General features: G+C 40.0%; 1 protein-coding gene across 3 annotated transcripts in view; it reads right to left on the bottom strand.

The window, feature by feature from the left end:
- KAT6A (lysine acetyltransferase 6A) overlaps nucleotides 1–18,183 on the bottom strand; it is a 108,781-nt gene that overhangs the window by 21,009 nt on the left and 69,589 nt on the right. For all 3 annotated transcript variants that reach the window (XM_070364192.1, XM_070364193.1, XM_070364194.1), the window contains exon 9: nucleotides 4,634–4,749. In XM_070364192.1, the coding sequence (XP_070220293.1) occupies nucleotides 4,634–4,749 (116 nt within the window). The remainder of the gene's footprint in view (nucleotides 1–4,633; nucleotides 4,750–18,183) is intronic.

Raw genomic sequence — 18,183 nt, 5'->3', positions numbered from 1 at the left:
TCTTCAGTTTCTTTCATCAGTGTCCTACAGTTTTCTGAGTACAGATCTTTTACTTCCTTAGGCAGGTTTATTCCCAGGCATTTTATTCTTTTTGATGCAATGGTAAATGAGACTATTTCCTTACTTTCTGACAGTTCACTGTCAGGGTATAGAAATGCAACAGATTTCTGCATATTAATTCTGTATCCTGCCAACTTTACCAAATTCATCAGTGAGCTCCAAACGTTTTTTGTGGCTTCTTTAGGACTTTTCTATGTATAGTGTCATATTGTCTGCAAACAGTGACCATTTTACTTTTTCCTGTCCAATCTGGATTCTTTATTTCTTTTTCTTGTCTGACTGAGGTAGCCAGGACTTCCAACCTATGTTGAATTAAAGTGGTCTTGCTCCTTGTCTTGTTCCTGACCTGAGACGAAATTCTTTGGGCTTTTCACAACTGAGTGTGAAATTAGCTGTGGGCTTGTCATACGTGCCGTTATTATGTGTGTTCTCTCTACGCTCCCTTTCTGGAGAGTTTCTATCACATGAATGCTGAATGTTGTCAAAAGCTTTCCGTGCATCTACTGAGATGGTCACACTATTTTTAGTGTGACCTTCAATTTGTTAATTCTGTTCTTCAGTGTGTTGTATCACACTGATTGATTTGCAGATACTGAAGAATCTTTGAATCCCCATGATAAATCTCACTTGACTATTATTTATAATCATTGCTTATGATCATTTTAATACACTGTTGCATTTAACACATTATTGCATTGGTTTGGTAGCATTTTGTTAAGGATTTTTGTATCTATGTTCATCAGTGATACTGGCCTATAATTTTCTTTTCTTGTGGTATCTTTATCTTGTTTTAGAATCAAGGAGATGCTTGCCTCACACAATGAGTTCGGGAGCACTATTTCCTCTGCAATGTTTTGGAATAGTTTGAGAAAAGACAGGCGCTACCACTTCACTAAATGTTTGGTAGAATTCACCTATAAAGCCATCTGCTCTTGAAGCTTTGTCTGCTGATGGCCGTTCTAGTACTGATTCCATGTCATTACTGGTAATTGGTCTTTTCACATCTTCTATTTCTTCCTGCTTCAGCCTTGGAAGATTGTTCATTTCTAGGAACTTCTCCATTTCTTCTGGGTTGTCCATCTGATTGACATACAGCTATTTGTCATAGTCTCTTATGATCCTTTGTATTTTAAAAGCCTTTGACTTTATTAAAATCAAGACTACTGGGATGACACTGTTAGTCTAATGGGAATCATTCAATACAACTCTAGAAAAGATCAAATATCTTTTCTAGTAATAGTACAAATGGCTGCAGTTCTCTCATTGAAAAAATATATCAAATAGGAAAAACATCAGATCACATGAAATGAAGTGCAGTTACTGAAATCAGGAACACTCCCCAACCTAAAGAACACTGCTGAGTACTGCTTTCTGCCTTCTCCTTGACAGCACCTAGGCCTGAACTATCGAGGACGCATATGGTCACTCTGACTAGCTCCATCATGGGGGTACAGCCCCCACACTTGACATTTATTTTAAAGTCACCCATTACATGGATACCACAATCTCTGAAGTCAGGATTGGGCTACAGCTGTATTGGTTCCCTTACTTCTATGATAATGCAAATATTCTTCCTATTGTGGCTTTAGAACATTGCCCAAGATAGCAGCAGTTTGTGCAGCTTTTATAATATGTCAATAGTAAAATTTTAATACAATAGAAATTACACCAAATACTCCTTAAGTCAAAGATTATGGTACAAGCCATCTGAGATCAATCTAGTTATCAATGCTATATGGAGTAGTCATGTACAGTGGCTAAAAGTTATAGCTATATGGTAAGAGAAAAGTGGGATTAAATCCTGGTTCTCCCATTTAGAAACTGTGTGGTCTTGAATATGTTTGCTGGGCCCTGGCCTGTGAGAACAAAGATAGCAATATCCACCTCACAGAATTATTCCAGAGATGTTTAGTCACTGAGTAAGCTCAGTGAATGGTAACTATGGCTATTATTTATGATTAATACTATGAATATTTTTATTCTCCTTTCATCCATTTTATTTCATCATTTAATGGTCATTTAAAGACTTAGAGGATGCTGTTCCTTAGTAATTGGGGTTGTACATAATCTAAGCATCAAGTCAAGTCAGGAACAGGATCAAAAGGTAGAGCAAGGTTCCCAAACTACTCAAATATGTGAGAATATGCCTTTTTGGGATCTTATCTTAATACGAACTTGTAGCAAAGAGGTTATTAAGAAGCTAAAGCCCTAAGCAGCTCAGGAGTAGAGAACATTCCGTGACCACAGTTCCTCTTGCCTTCAGCCTATTTGCGTCACGTCCTTACAGGCAGAGTCGGGCCCTCTATGGACCCATCTGCCATGTGTGAGCATCACATCGCCCTGCGGGGGAAACCTCAGGTTACAACCTCTGCTTTATATTCTTCAACGTCTGAGACTTAATCATACTGCTCCAAATGAAGCTGCTTCATTGCTGTTGTTTCATTTTGTTTTTTAAAAATCATGGACGCAAGACTACTTAACATATACCACACACACAAATATCTGAATATTATAGGAGATAATACGTAATCCCACTTCCCAAATAATTTTTCCTTTTACGATCTCCTCTTTGTTTTTGCTCTTCTTCTTTGTTTTGCTTTAGGACTCGGAAATTTTTTAAAGTGTTTAGAACTTTTATTAATAAGAAAATAATTTAGAAGTAATTTAGCAGAGAATAGTCATTAACAAAGTAAAAATATAGGTTTATTATTTAGAAAGCACGTGATCTCTAAACATTATAGTCAACTCAAGTTTAAAGAACTCAGAAGTGAAACAAGTCTAAACTCAACAAAACATGTTTTTTTGAAAATGAATTAAGAAAATTAAGACTATATAGATAGAAAAAATAATTACTAAAAAACATATAAATTACACAATATTATCTGCTATTTTCAGGGAACCCTTCACAATGGTGACTAATGAAAAGTACAGAAAACATCTAAAATTCTACTTAGATGTATGTTACAGTTCTGCTGCTGCTTTCTGTTACAATTCCTATTAAACTTCTTAGGTTATTTATTTTTCTGCTGGCAATGTTTATTCTTTCACTGGTAACTAACTCCCTCAAACTTGATTAAGAAGTCAAATTCGAGGGACAAACTCATCAGAGCAAAATGCAACATTTTTAATCAGACTTAGTATCTTAAAACTGACAGCCTCATTCTCATCTCCTCTGTCTCTACTCCTGACTAAATGAGCTCCGCCCCTCCTCCCGCCCTGGAGAGGAAGAGAGCAGGTGCCTGGGGCTGCACTCCCCATGGCAGCCGTTGGGACACACAGCTGAACAGGCTTTCTGTTCCAGGCGGGGCACTCTTGTGATCTGCACAGCTGGGAAAGAGCTCACTTAAAATGGTAATGATTTATTTTAAACTTCATGATGAAATTAATTCTTCAACTTTGCTGTTCTTGATTATACAATACCCTGGCTGGCCATAACTCCTGAGGAAGACATTGCACTAAACACCTGTGTTCTGTAGGTAGTTGAGGAATTTCCTTCCCTCTTTTAACATATATACATAATATATAATGTTTTTAACAAACTCAGATTGGTATTCTTCCATGAAATAAATATAATATTGCCTTAAAGGTCTAACACAGAGTTTGGAGGTAACTGATCCTACAATAAATGGCTCTCAGCTACTGTGTTTCATAAGCTTGTATGTCAGATTCCTGGGGTTTTGCTTTCTCCCCCCACCTCTCTGTCACTGAGGTCTGGGTCTCACTCCTACTTTTCTAATCTGCTTAGATTTGTAAGCCAGATTAAAGAATTAATGACTGCTTCAAATGCTAAGCCAGTGTTTAATTTTTTGACTGAATCTTATTTTTCAACTCTTTTAATTTCAACCCTAAAAGAAAAAAATAACTGACGTTACTGACCACTCACAATTTTTAAGTGATTTACATGATTCTACTCATTTAATGTTCACAATAAACCTCCTGAGGTCAGAACTATTATTATCTCTGTTTCACAGATGAGGAAACTGAAGTACCAAGTAGCTAGGTAATTTCTAAGGTTACATAGCTTATAAATGTCAGAGTTGAGTCAAGAAACAAATCTGGCTTCATTAAGCTCACTACGTTATCCCAAAAAGCTGGTGACTGATCAGTTTTTATATCTAGAAACCCAAGCCATTTATATATAATTTTATACCATTTGGCTAATTATTTCTGGGAAAACAATTTACTAAGTTTGTTAAATTATAAAAATTTAAATAAAAGGCTACTCAGTAAAACTTTATTTATAGTTAAGTATAAGAATTTCTCTTTAAAAGAAATTTTTTTGGTGTGAGATATGAAGGCCAATTTCTCATAAAGAAAAAATGTTCCCCTTTCATTCTGACCATGTGTCAGATTTCCGATCTTAAGTAATAGTTTTTTTACAGAAAAAAAAATTATAAAGCCAACTGAGACTAAGTGGCTGCCAAAGTATGCTGCTATTATGGACACTTAAAACCTACCAGTTTTCTTGAATGTAAAGAGATGAACTGGACTACAACAATGTCTCCAAGATCACTTCTAGTGCTGGAGTTCTAGGAACCTAAGAACAAAAGGTAAATGGCCTCTCAAAACATACCTTGAGTATTCTTGAGGATATGGAGAGGAGTACCAGGTATGAATTTCATACTTCCCAAACTCAATAACAGAGGGACAGCGGACTTGTGGATCAGGAGGACCAGTCACTCCAACTTTCTGTGCAGTGAGAAAATACATTGATTACATAAGTTAGCTACATTAAAAACACTAAGAGTGGAGTGAGAAAATACACTGGTTATATAAGTTAGGTACATTAAAAATACTAAGATAGGTAACAAACAAAACAAAAAAATCGTCTGAATCAAAGTGTCCTGTTCTCAGGATTCCACAAGGAATTAGAAAAGCCAGGAACAAGCTAATGAGTTTTGAAATAAACTGTCTTACTCTTTAAAACGAGCAACCAAATGAAAACTAAATATGCTAATAAATCTCCTAGAACCAAATGCAGTTGGTGACACTACAGTTTCCATATTTAATAATACTGTGAATATCCTCAACTAAACTCCTTCCTTAATGACTCAGTAGTTAAAGAGACACCGTGGCACAGGGGGATTCGGAGTCAGGGATGGGGAGGAGGGCCTGCCGCCCACAGGCTGAGATCAGACATACAGCACCCCAACTGACAGAAGCAGCAACAACCTACTCAACAGGGGCGTGCACACAGAAAGCAAGCATCCTCTAGTCTGCAAAAGCAGGTACTAAGGACAACACGAAAAGAATACACCAAAACAAGTAAGAGTCTTCAGTCCGTTGTACACTTCTCCTAAAACTTCCTTCCTAGTAGCTTTTCACAGGGAATTTGATTTGCCCTGTGCCCAGTGGAACAAGATTCGTATACACATATAGGCATACCTCAGAGATACTGTGGATTTGGCTCCAGACCACAGGAACAAACTAAGAATCACAATAAAGCACGTCACACAAATTTTTGGTTTCCCAGTACATATAAAAATTATGTTTACACTCTGGTCTATTAAGTTTGCAATAGCATTATATCTTAAAAAAAAAACGGACATACTTAATTTAAAAATATTTTATTACTGAAAAATGCCAAACATTATTTGAGCCTTTAGCAAGTCCCATAACAGATCATCAGAACAAATACAATAATAATGAAAAAGTTTGAAATATTGCAAAAATTACCAAAATGTGACACAGAGACATGAAATGAACAAATAAGTGTTCTTAGAAAAATGGTGCTTGCTGATACACTTGCTCAACTCGGAGCTGCCACAAATTTCAATTTGTAAAAAACATTATCTGTGAAGCACAATAAAGTGAAGAGCAATAAAAGAAGGTATGTCCCCGTGTATATTATATATATAACATACAATACATAACCATGTATAATTATCATGGATATTCTATAAACATGAATTAATGTTTTTAAAAACGGAGCTAGAATTCGGCCTAATCAAACACAAGTATTAATAACTCTTAAAAGGAACAACCAAAATTATCCTTCACCATTTTATGCTTTAAAAACCACTGAGAGATTACCAAAAGTCCCTTGCTGGAGCGCAGGACAAACACACACCCCACCCCACCCCCACTTCTAACAAATCTAAAAAGATATAATATCAAATTTATATTCTTTATATAAATTTATTTAAGGAAAACGCCTCTTCACCATAACTCATCTGAGGACTCCCTCTGGTCTGTCTAACCACTCCCTTTTCTAAAAGGCCAAGGGACGTATCTCGGGTTTCAAGTTGGAGCATAGCCAGGTGAAACCTCACCTCTTCCTTGAGGCACCTCAAAACAAAAGACAAACATCTGTTAGTTGGATAAACTGTGTTACGACACCAAGGAGCACTGAGGCTCTTTCAAGAGCAAAATCAAAAAGAAAAACACAAGATGGGGTTAGAGAAAGATTTTGTTTGTTTGTTTCTCAAAAGCCAAACAGAGCTTTGCAAAAGTTTTAAACACACTGTTCTTTAAACTACATTCCAGAATCATGTACTGTAATTCACAAAGTAGCACCTTTTAGCCTATCTTCACAGCTCCAAATAACAAGAACAGTAATACAGAAAATATCAGAATAACCAGTCAGAAACCAAATCAACCTCCTGGGCCAAGGGTCACACAGGACGCACACAGGGCGAGGCCACACACCTGCTGCGACATCACCTGCGGCTGGACAGCCTTCCCGTCCGCGGCCGCGCGCTCCTCCAGGCGGATGCCTGACGCGAAGGTGGACACCCAGCTCCAGTACAACTGCTTGCACATCGCCGCCACCTGTGGTCTGCGGAAGGCCGGAGGCACGGCACACCTCCCTGCCTTCAGGACCCTCGGCCTCCTGCACTAGGAAACGCGCCGGCCACCCTCCAGCTCCCTTGCGAAAGGAGCCTCTGAGCCAGCGTGCAGAAGCAACAAAGGCTGTGCAGCCAGGAAGGAGCAGGTGCGCCCAACCGCCCGTTAACCCAGGCCTTGCCAAAACCAAACTGCCAAGTCTGAATTACAAGGTTATCTTTGATTTCATGTTTAAATTTCAGTCAAGATGTCATCAAATATGCAACTTTCCAAAGTAGCAGGTATTTAACAAATCAAGAGCACATAAGTTTTTTTTAAGCTTTTAACTCGGGTGCTGCCACCCTGTGCCTTCCTTCTCATTTGAATACACCTAAACAGCTAAAACAAAACACACATTCTGGGCCAGAATGGACTGTCCAACCTAAGAAAATACGGGAGGGGACACTGAATGCACTAGTAATTGGACTAAATCAAAAGAGGTAACTTTAAATATGCCTATTCTAGAGAATGAAACTTATTACCAGCAATTTTGGAGAAAAGGTTGTTACTTTTCTGCAAAAAACTCCACTTCCATCCAATAGAGAGAGACCACTCTTGTATACACTGACCCCCAGTCTAGATCTGGTACAAAAGGAAAATTACAATTGAAGTTGACACAGCCCTGCCCCCTCCCGTCAGACATCTCTTTTCCATTCCCTGTGGGAATGACACTTTGAGGTGGGAATGGAAGGTAGGATTCCCCTTAGTATCAGCACGAGAATGTGCAATGGTGGGAGAAGATATGTCTTTCTGACACTGGGACATTTCCCATGAAAACTTTAATAAAAAACAATCCTGTTCCTTAAGGATTAAAAGTTACCTGATGAAAGAGACGTGTAAGAATGAAGTCATAAGCTGTGAAATGGAGAGAGCATGAACTGGGAAGAAAGAGCCTCAGTATGTGTGGGGTACCTCCTGTGCAGACCCTGCATCTCGCACTGTCATCTCCTTCATTCCCCACAATCCAGTCCTCAAAGCAGGAAACACATGCCCACTTCACAGACGGGGAGGGGTGTGGGGTGAGAAACAAGGCTCAGAGAAGTCGAGGGAGAAGGACAGCACAGGAACAGCAAGAGTGAAGCACAAACAGAAAGAACCAACCAGGTACAAGGTGAGACAGAACGTATGGGGAGCCCTCAACTAATTAATTTCTGAATTCCAAAAGTTTGTAAATTTTTTTGAACTAGAACTTAGCTTTCCAAAGTACACATCCACAGCCTCTTATCCAAAACGCTTGGAATAGAATGTGCTTTGGAATTGTGAACTTTTCTCGTTAGAAAAGTGTTACAGAACATATATGTATCTTAAATCAACAGCCTCAGCAGGGTTTGGGAGAACACTGCATAATCAGATACCTTCATATTTCTTCAGCAAAGCATATGAATATTCATATATTCATAGGATAACTAAAGAATATATTGGGCTTCCCTGGTAACTCAGATGGTAAAGAATCTGTCTGCGATGTAGGAGACCCAAGTTTGATCCCTGGGTCAGGAAGATCCCCTGGAGAAGGGAATGGCAAACCACTCCAGTATTCTTGCCTGGAGAATTTCATGGACCATGGGGGTCACGAAGAGCGGACACGCCTGAGCAACTGACACAACAAAGAATATATATACATTCCAGTGTTCTTGGGAGAAGGCAATGGCACCCCACTCCAGTACTATTGCCTGGAAAATCCCATGGACAGAGGAGCCTGGTAGGCTGCAGTCCATGGGGTCGCTAATAGTCGGACACGACTGAGCGACTTCACGTTAATGCACTGGAGAAGGAAATGGCAACCCACTCTAGTGTTCTTGCCTGAAGAATCCCAGGGACGAGGGAGCCTGCTGGGCTGCCGTCTATGGGGTCGTGAAGAGTCGGACGTGACCGAGCGACTTCACTTTCACTTTTCACTTTCATGCACTGGAGAAGGAAATGGCAACCCACTCCAGTGTTCTTGCCTGGAGAATCCCAGGGACGGGGGAGCCTGCTGGGCTGCCGTCTATGGGGTCGTGAAGAGTCGGACGTGACCGAGCGACTTCACTTTCACTTTTCACTTTCACGCATTGGAGAAGGAAATGGCAACCCACTCCAGTGTTCTTGCCTGGAGAATCCCAGGGACGGGGGAGCCTGGTGGGCTGCCGTCTATGGGGTCGCGCAGAGTCGGACACGACTGAAGCGACTTAGCAGCAGCATACATATACATATAGTCTCAAATCAGTTCAGATTATGTTTTGCCAAACAACTGAATTAGGATAAGATCTTACAATATAATGACTTCTAATCAATTTTCATTCTCTAAAGAAGATATATACACAGATGGGCAATATGCACATGAAAAGATGTTCAACATCACTAGTCACCAGGGAAATGCAACTGTACATCACACCCATTCACACCCATTAGGACGGCTACTAAAAATAAATAAATAAACCCCCAGAAAATACCAAGTGTCAGCGAGCACGTGGCCTTCGTGTATCTCCTGGACTGTACCAGGCACAAGCCCCTGCCCACAGCCTGCGATTCCAGTACTCTGCTGTTCACTCCCTCACCTTGCTCAGCCTTCTGCTACATGGTGGACAGTCCCTAACCCAACAATTCAAAACTGCACAAATCCATCCCTCCCCTCAGAGTTCTCTGCCCCCCACCCCGTGCTTTTTCCCCATAACGTTACCACATGATACAGTATTTACTTTAATCCATCCCCACTACTAAACTGTTAGCTCCTGAGAATACGAATTTTTTTTTTAAAGTCTGCTTTGGTCCCTGTTTTATCTCTAGTGCCTAATGGTACACAAGGTAACCAGTACCCGGTAACGTTTACTGTTAAATGAACGTTATCTATGTTAACAACTTCAGCTATGACCCATGCAGTTTCAGCTGTCACCTGTGTGCTGATGACCTGGCAAACCTACCTGGAAGCCCTCCTGATCACCACATCCTTTTACAAGACAGTCTAGACTTCGCACAAGCCCCCAGTGTGTGTGACCACGATTGGGAGAGGCCATCCAAAGAAGCTCCCCTTCCCACATCCAGTATCATCATCTACTCAAAAAAGAACACTGGGAACTATGTGGTTCTGTCCTTTCGTTTAACCTCAACTCAACCCAGCACTCTACCTTTCCCATCCTATCCTAAATCCTTCGCACAACCTCTGCCTACTGGACCCCCGCCGCCTTCATCCAGGCCCTGGTCACGTCTCACTGACCACTGTGAGCAATGGACTGGAGGGCTTCTTTGACCCACTTCACACTGCATCACTAGAACTAGGTTTCTAAATGCAAATACAACCATGCCGTCCTCTTTAAAATAAATTCTTCAGGAGCTCCTCAAGAGCTATTTAACTACTTTAAAGAACCACCGTTAACTAGAAAGCAAAGTACAGATGGCTTCACATGGACCATGGGATCTTCGTGACTCGGTCTTCTGGTCTGTACTCGCCTTTTCAACTTCATCTCTTAACTGAATGCCAACCGAAGAAATTACACACAGCTCAAGTGTTCAGTAATGTTCCTCACACCCAAACTATTCCATGAGAAATGCCCTCCTCTCCCCATCCAGTAGCTAATTCTCATTCATTCTTTGAACACCCTAGTCAAATATCACCTGCTCCCTGAAGATGACATGAACAGCCTAGGCAGATGCCTTGCTGTCATTCTCCCAGCATCTCAAGCACATTTACCAGAGACTAGCAGTTAAGGATTAAAGATCTGGAGTCACACGGCCTGGTTCAAACGCTGATTCTGATACTGAATAACTATGTAATTCCAGGTATGATAATCCTTCAAAGGCTTCAATTTCTTCATATGTTTGAAACGGGAGCAAGTAACAAGATTTTATTAAATGCAAAAACTGACACATAATGCTGAATGTAGTGAACCTAGAACACAATAAAAGACTTCCTATTGCTAACCACAAGGCTTCAACTATTGTTTTATAAATGTATGTTATCTGGAGAGCAGAGACACATTTTCTATGTATCTGTGGGTTTCCAGCACCCACCACTAAGATAGCTAGCAGAAACCGGCATGGATTTAGTGCTCACCACATGAGTGACACACCAAGTGCTTGGCAAATATCAATTCATTTAATCCTTTCAACAAACCTATTAAGTAACTTAGTTGACAAAGGTCACTCGACAGGATTTGAACCTGGGCAGCTTATTTCTAATACCTAGGCTTTTAACCACTATCTTAATGAATATTCAATAAAATTTTGCTAAACTGTCAAGTCCGGCAGGAGGGTTCCCACAAAGAAGGGCAGCAAGAAGAAGAAAGGCCAGTCGGCCATCAACAAGGTGGTGCCCGGAGAACACACCATGGACATGCGCAAGTGCAGCCATAGAGCAGACTTCAAGAAGTGTGCCCGTGGGGCACTCAAACCAACCCAGAAACCTGCCACGACGTGGGCGGGAGCTCCAGATGTGCGCCCTGACACCAGGCTCAACGAAGCTGCTGGGCCAGAGGAGTAAGGAATGTCCCAGGCTGTACCCAGTGGGGCTGTGCAGAAGGTGAAGAGTCACCGAACAAGCTCCATGCACTGGTTACTGGTTACCTGGTTACTGCCTTACCTGGTTACTGGTTACCTGGTTACCGCCTTACCTGTCCACCACTGTCAGAACGCTACAGACAGTCACCGTGGGTGAGAACTCACCGCTTAGAGTGAGAACGGCCTCTGCGTCTTGACTTTCCTAGTGGAGCTGTAGCTAAGAGGCATGCATATCTTCGAGCAGTTTCAAATTACAAAACTACCTAGAGAGCATTTCCTAATACTGGGCCCTTCTCCCCAGTCCCTGGAGTTCATAAATATCTGAACAGGGCCTAGGCAGGATAAGGTGGTTTTAAAGTGCATTCTGGCTTGAGACCGACTGATTAGGTAGTTGGGACATTGAGGGTAAAATGTCAATGCTTTTACATGCATTTTGGTAATTGTAAGATAAATATTTTCCAAGGAAAAAAATAATTAAATAGGGATAACAACTCTTAGAGTGAAGAGAGTTGCTGAACCTAGTTTATTTCATTTCTAATTAACTGTTAAATTCTTTATGCAAAGAAAAAAGTTATTTCAAAAATGCTATTAGTGTTCTAGAAACACACACACACAATCAAATCCTTCAAAATTAGAAAGCACTAAAAATACTAAGGAAATATAATGCACTATTTGGTGATATTTTATGTAAAAAACCATTCTATTTATTTCGAGGAGGCTGTCATGCTCTTCAACGTAATGACTTAAATACAAATGCTTCTTTTCAGTGATGAATCTTCTAAGAAAAACCATTCCTTCCAAGTTCACAAAATCACTTTTGAAAGATAATTCCAAATAAAACCCTATTCTACCAATTTCTTTGCTTCTGTTTTTTTTTTAAGAGGTGGCTGTTTTTTATGGAAGTGTTCACTGAATAGCCACTAACGATGGAAGATAGTACCAGGCAAACTATCCCCTTCTCCTGTATTTTTTTTTTAAAGTAAACAAAAAGCAAAACCAATTAATAAATGACCCTTTTTGAAGGAGGGGTGGAAAAAAGAAACCTTGTGAAACACTTCGATAATGTCTGACTTAATTAGGTAGCGTATCACACAAAATGTAATTGCTGGAGACCACCACTATAAGCTATCACTATTGCGGGCTGCTTCGGTGGCTGCTTAAAGCTCTACGAGAATTCAAATTATGTCTCACTCACAGGCCCTGCACCTAGCAATTTCTAGAACAGGGTAGGTACTTAAATATGACGAACTACTGATTGGATGGACTGCCATCTAAGACACTGTAATAAAATCTTCCTGCAAAATTTGGGGAACAAAGGTTGAAGCAGTTTCTACTACAGCATGTCTAGGCTCTCCAAAATGACTCTGTATGCTATGTTTATGAATGCTGTTATTATTTAAAAACATCATCTAATCTAATCAATAGTGAGTCCCCATTGCTTCAACTCGCTTTCTCTAGGACATTAGGTCAGAGAGCCTGGAAGCTGTTCTTGACGTCCCCTTACTCCTTTAAACTACACATCAAACCTACCAAGTTACACCAACTCCATCTCTGAAAAGGATTCTAAATTCATTTCCTTCTCCCCCATCTCCACTGCCGCCTCTCTAGTCTAAGTCACCTTCTCGATCACTGAAAAAGCCTCTACATTTGTTTCCCTGCTTCTACTCTTAGCTTGGAATATGAAGAATTTAAATCCATTCATATAGTGGCTAAAAAAAGAAAATTTAATTCATATTTGTTCTATTTCCTTGCTAAAATCATTCAATGATTAAAGAAGATGTGGTGTATACATACAATGGAATACTACTCAGCCATAAAAAAGAATTATCATGACATCATTATTTGTAGAATCTAAAAAGAAAAAAAAGACACAGATTTATTTAAAAACCAGAAATAAGACACAAACATAGAAAACAAACTAATGGTTACCAAAGGGGTAAGGGACAGATATATGCTGCTGTATACAAAAGAGATGAACAGCAAGGATAAGGGAACTACAGTCAATATCCTACAATAAAACACAATGGAAAAACAATCTTTTTAAATCATTCAACACCTTCCCACTACAATTGCAATAAAAACTCCAATCCTAACTTATGTCCTCATTTTCTCTCTCCAACTTCATCTTTTGTGGCTTTTATTCATTGTACTCTGGTTGTCCTGGCCTTCTTTCATTTCCTCAAATGTACCAAGTTCTTTTATGCCTCCAGACGTGTACAGGCAGCCCCCTATGTCTGGAACATTCTCCTCAGTAGCTCTTTGCTTTGCTGACTTTCTACTCATCTTTTAAGTCCCTGTGTGAATTATCACTGCCTAGGAATACCAGAGACTGGTACAGGAAGTGTCTACTATGCCCTCTCACCACATTCTTACTTTCTTCCCACTACTTATAAGCTTGTAACAAGAGACTTACTTGTACAATTGTTTACTATCTGTTGCACTCATGAGACTGAACGTTTCATGAAGGCAGAGTCTATGACTGTCCCTCTACCCTATAGCTCTAGCTCCAGGCCAGGCACGTGAATTCTAAATGAATGGACTTCATGGAGAAATATCATAACGTCAGTGCACTATTTCCAGAGTGTGCTTACGAGAATCAGCACAGGTTAGGGTGCACAAGTCTAGCTGCCTATTTCCTTGGTGCCAGATTCGTACACGGATAATCCCAAGTTTAATAAAACACTGGAAGAAACCTACTGTCTCCACTAGGCCTCAGCAAGGCTCAGCACCCCTTTTAACTTTCCCTAGTCATCTTTCTCTTCACATCTCTTCTCTTCACACCTATTATTATAACTTCTGACTCATTTCACCCAACAGAAAACTTTATTTAAATATCCACTCAGTAGACAAATATTTACTGAGCCTTTACTATATTCCAAATACTCAGTATAAAGCAGTGACCAAAAAGAAAGCGCCTGATGTCAAGGCACTGGCATTCCAGAAATGAATGTTTCCATTTAGAAGTAAGTGCTGAGCACCTTGTAGGACAAGCAAGCAGGTAGGGAGACAAAGAGTGACCCAGAAGACAGAAGCAGAGGCCTAAACAGAGTGAGCAGTGAGCAGACTCGCTCTCTGGACCAGAGGAAGGGCCACGCAGACCGGGAGCAGGAAGTGCAAAGGCTCCGAGGCCAAGTGCGCCTGGTGCACCTGAGGAAGACAGAGGAGGCCGGTGGCTGGTGACGTGTCAACAAGGGCCAGAATGGGAGGACAATGTGCAAGAGGAAGGCAGGAACACGGCCACAGTGGGTCTCTTTAAATAGTCTCAGCAGGACTGAATGACCCTACAGGCTTTCTGAGCAGAGTGGAAAGTCTGAAAACATTTATTCTAGCCCCTGTGTAAAGAATACAGCTCAGACACACGGGTGAGCAGCAGGAGTGGAAGCAAGCACATGAGTATGGAGACATCACAGCAGCCCAAGAGGAAAGGAGGGCAGCTCAGGCTAAGAAGGTGGGTGGGGAAAGCAGCAGTCATATTTTGGAGACATTCTGGAGGTAGGACCAATAGGATGTGCTGATGAACTGAACATGTACAGGGTATGCAGAAAAAATCAAGGATGACACTTCTTTGGGCCTGAGAAAGTAAAAGAACAGAACTACTGCTGATGCCCATTCTCCACTAAAAGGAACCAGGGATTCTCAGAGAAATGGCTGAATCTACAGCGTGAACAACAGGAGCCTAGGATATATTGCTGTGGCTAAAAAGCAGATATGAATATGGGCTATACAAATATTGAATCATTTCATTGTACACTTGAAACTTTTTTACAGTTATATAAAATTGAGGTCAATTATACCTCAACTTTAAAAATCACCAAATGAATAAATTGGACAAAGTAACACACACACACACACACAAAAAGAAGCTCTCCCTGCCCAAATCTGGAACAACCTGAGCATCTAAATAAATACCAGTAACAACAAATGATAAGATAACTCATAAAATAAGAATCTATAAGTCATAGACAGACAGATGGATGGAAAGATGGATAGATAGAAAAAAGGAAAAGCTCTTCTTTATATTAGTATGCCAATTAAAAAACATATGATGGAATTAGAAAATCATCTAATTCCATCTAAAGCAACCAACAAAGTCTAGTGGATAAAATCTGATGAGAAACAGCACATATTTAAACAAAGTATATACCCCAAAATTACTTAATTACAGAGGGCAAATGAGTTCACAGATAAGAAACATGGCATGATATCACTGTAACCAAGTGATCAAAGGACACGTCACCACCGTGGATGTTCTACAAAATAAACGACCTGCACTCATTAGAAATGTCAAGGGCATGAAAAAGACTGAGAAACTGTTCCAGGGTAAAGGAGAATAGGAGACATTATGAGTAAACAAAACACACAATCCTCAGTTGGCTAGTTGACCAGGACAAGGCTTCCTTTCCTTTTGCTATAAAGAAAATTAGCAGTACAACTGGTGAAATCTGAATAAAGTCTCCAGATTAGATAACATGTTTCATGGGTGTAAACTCCTGATCTGGACTGCACTGTGGTCACCTATAAGAATTTCCTTGCTTTTAGGAAATACACACAAGTAAATAGGAGTAAAAAGCATTAGTATACATCTGCAACTTAATTCAGGAAAAAAGGTTCTTAAAAAGTGAAGAAACGATAACCTGACCGAACAAGATGGTGGAGGAGCATGTGGACGTGGAGGACATCTCTCTCCACGGATACGTCAGGAACACACCTTCAGACACAGAAGTGCACACAAGACACCAGCTGAGAGCCAACAGGAGGACCCGACCAGAGGAAACGAAGACAGAGAACCACGCAAAACTTGAGATCAAGCCCTGGGCCTTTGGAGTGGGAGCACTGACGCCAAAACCCTAGACTACCAGAGAACTAACCCCAGGGAGAGGATAGTGAGAACTCACACAAAGGAAGCCACCTGCATACGAGAGCCGGCGTCAGCCAACCACCAGCAGCACCCTGCGAAGGACACCGCAGCTAAACAACAAACAAACAAAAGTACAAACCCAGTAATCAGCAGACAGGATCACCACCTCACGTAGCCTTGCCCGTCAGAGGAAAAACGAACCAACAAAAACTCAGCACAAATCTCACCCTATACGAAGCTCACACAAACCACTGGACCAACCTTAGGAGCCCAGAAACCAGAAGGAAGAAAGAAGTCAACCTTGAAGCCTGGGAAAAGGAGCCCTCAAACACAGTATGTTAAAAAAAAAATAATGAAAAGGCAGAGAAATAACACACAAATGAAGGAACAAACTAGAAACACAGAAGTCCAAATAAATGAAGAGGAAATAGGCAAACTACCTGAAAAAGAATTCAGAATAATGATAGTAAAGATGATCAAAAACCTTGAAAGCAAAATGGAGAAAATGCAACAATCAATTAACAAAGACCTATAAGAATTAAAGAATAAACATACAGAGACAAACAACACAATTACTGAAATTAAAAATACTCTAGAAGGAATCACAGCAGAATATCTGAAGCAGAAAAACAAATCAGTGGGCTGAAAGATAAAATGGTGGAAATAACTTCTGAAGAGCAGAATAAAGTAAAAAGAATGAAAAGAACTGAGGACAGTCTCAGAGACCCCTGGGACAATATCAAATGCACAAACATTTGAATTTTAGGGATCTCAGAAAAAGAAGAGAAAAAGAAAGAGTATGACAAAATTTTTGAAGAGATTATAGTTGAAAATTTTCCCAATATGGAAAAAGAAATAGTCAATCAAGTCTAAGAGGCACAGAATACCATACAGGATAAACCCACGGAGAAACATGGCAAGACACATAGTAATCAAACTAACAAAGACTAAACACAAAGAAAAAATACTAAAAGCAGCAAGGGAGAAGCAACAAGTAACATACGAGGGAAACCCCATACACTTAACGGCTGATCTTTCAGCAGAAACTCTGCAGGCCAGTAGGGAATGGCAGGATATATTTAAAGTACCGAAAGATTACTCAACCCAGCAAGTACTGAAAGTACAACCAAGATTACTGTACCTGCAAAGATCTCATTCAAAATTGATGGAGAAATAAAAAGCTTTTCAGACAAGCAAAAGTTAAGAGAATTCAGTACCACCAAACAAACCTTACAACAATACACAGTCAGGAAATATGAGAAGAAAAAAGATCTACAAAATCAACCCCAAACAATTAAGAAAATGGCAATAGGAACAGACATATCAATAACTACTTTAAATGTAAATGGATTAAATGCTCCAAGCAAAAGGCACAGACTGGCTCAATGGATACAAAAACAAGACCCATATATATGCTGTCTTCAAGAAACCCACTTCAGACCTCAAGACACATACAGAATGAAAGTTAGAGGATGGAAAAATACATTCCATGCAAATGGGAAGCAAAAGAAAGCTGGAGTAGCAATCCTCCTATCAGAAAAAATAGACCTTAAAATAAAGATTACAAGAGACAAGGAAGGACACTACATAATGATCAAGGGATCAATCCAAGAGGAAGACATAATAATTGTAAATATCTATGCACCCAACATAGGAGCATCTCAATACATAAGACAAACACGAACACATAAAAGGAAAAATTGACAGTAACATAATAATAGCAGGAGACTTTAACAGCCCACTAACACCAATGGACAGATCAAAAGAGAAAATTAATAAGGAAACATAATCTTAAATGATACATAAGATGAGATGGATTTCATTGATATCTTCTGGGCATTCCATCCAAATGCAGAAGAATAACCTTCTTCTCAAGTGCACATGGAACACTCTCCAGGATAGACCACATCTTGGGCCACAAATCAAACCTCAGTAAATTTAAGAAAATTGAATCATATCAAGCATCTTCT

Source organism: Bos mutus, chromosome 27 (genome assembly GCF_027580195.1).
Source record: "Bos mutus isolate GX-2022 chromosome 27, NWIPB_WYAK_1.1, whole genome shotgun sequence".
In the NCBI taxonomy this organism is placed as follows: domain Eukaryota; kingdom Metazoa; phylum Chordata; class Mammalia; order Artiodactyla; family Bovidae; genus Bos; species Bos mutus.
This window is presented reverse-complemented; position numbering and strand designations above follow the sequence as displayed.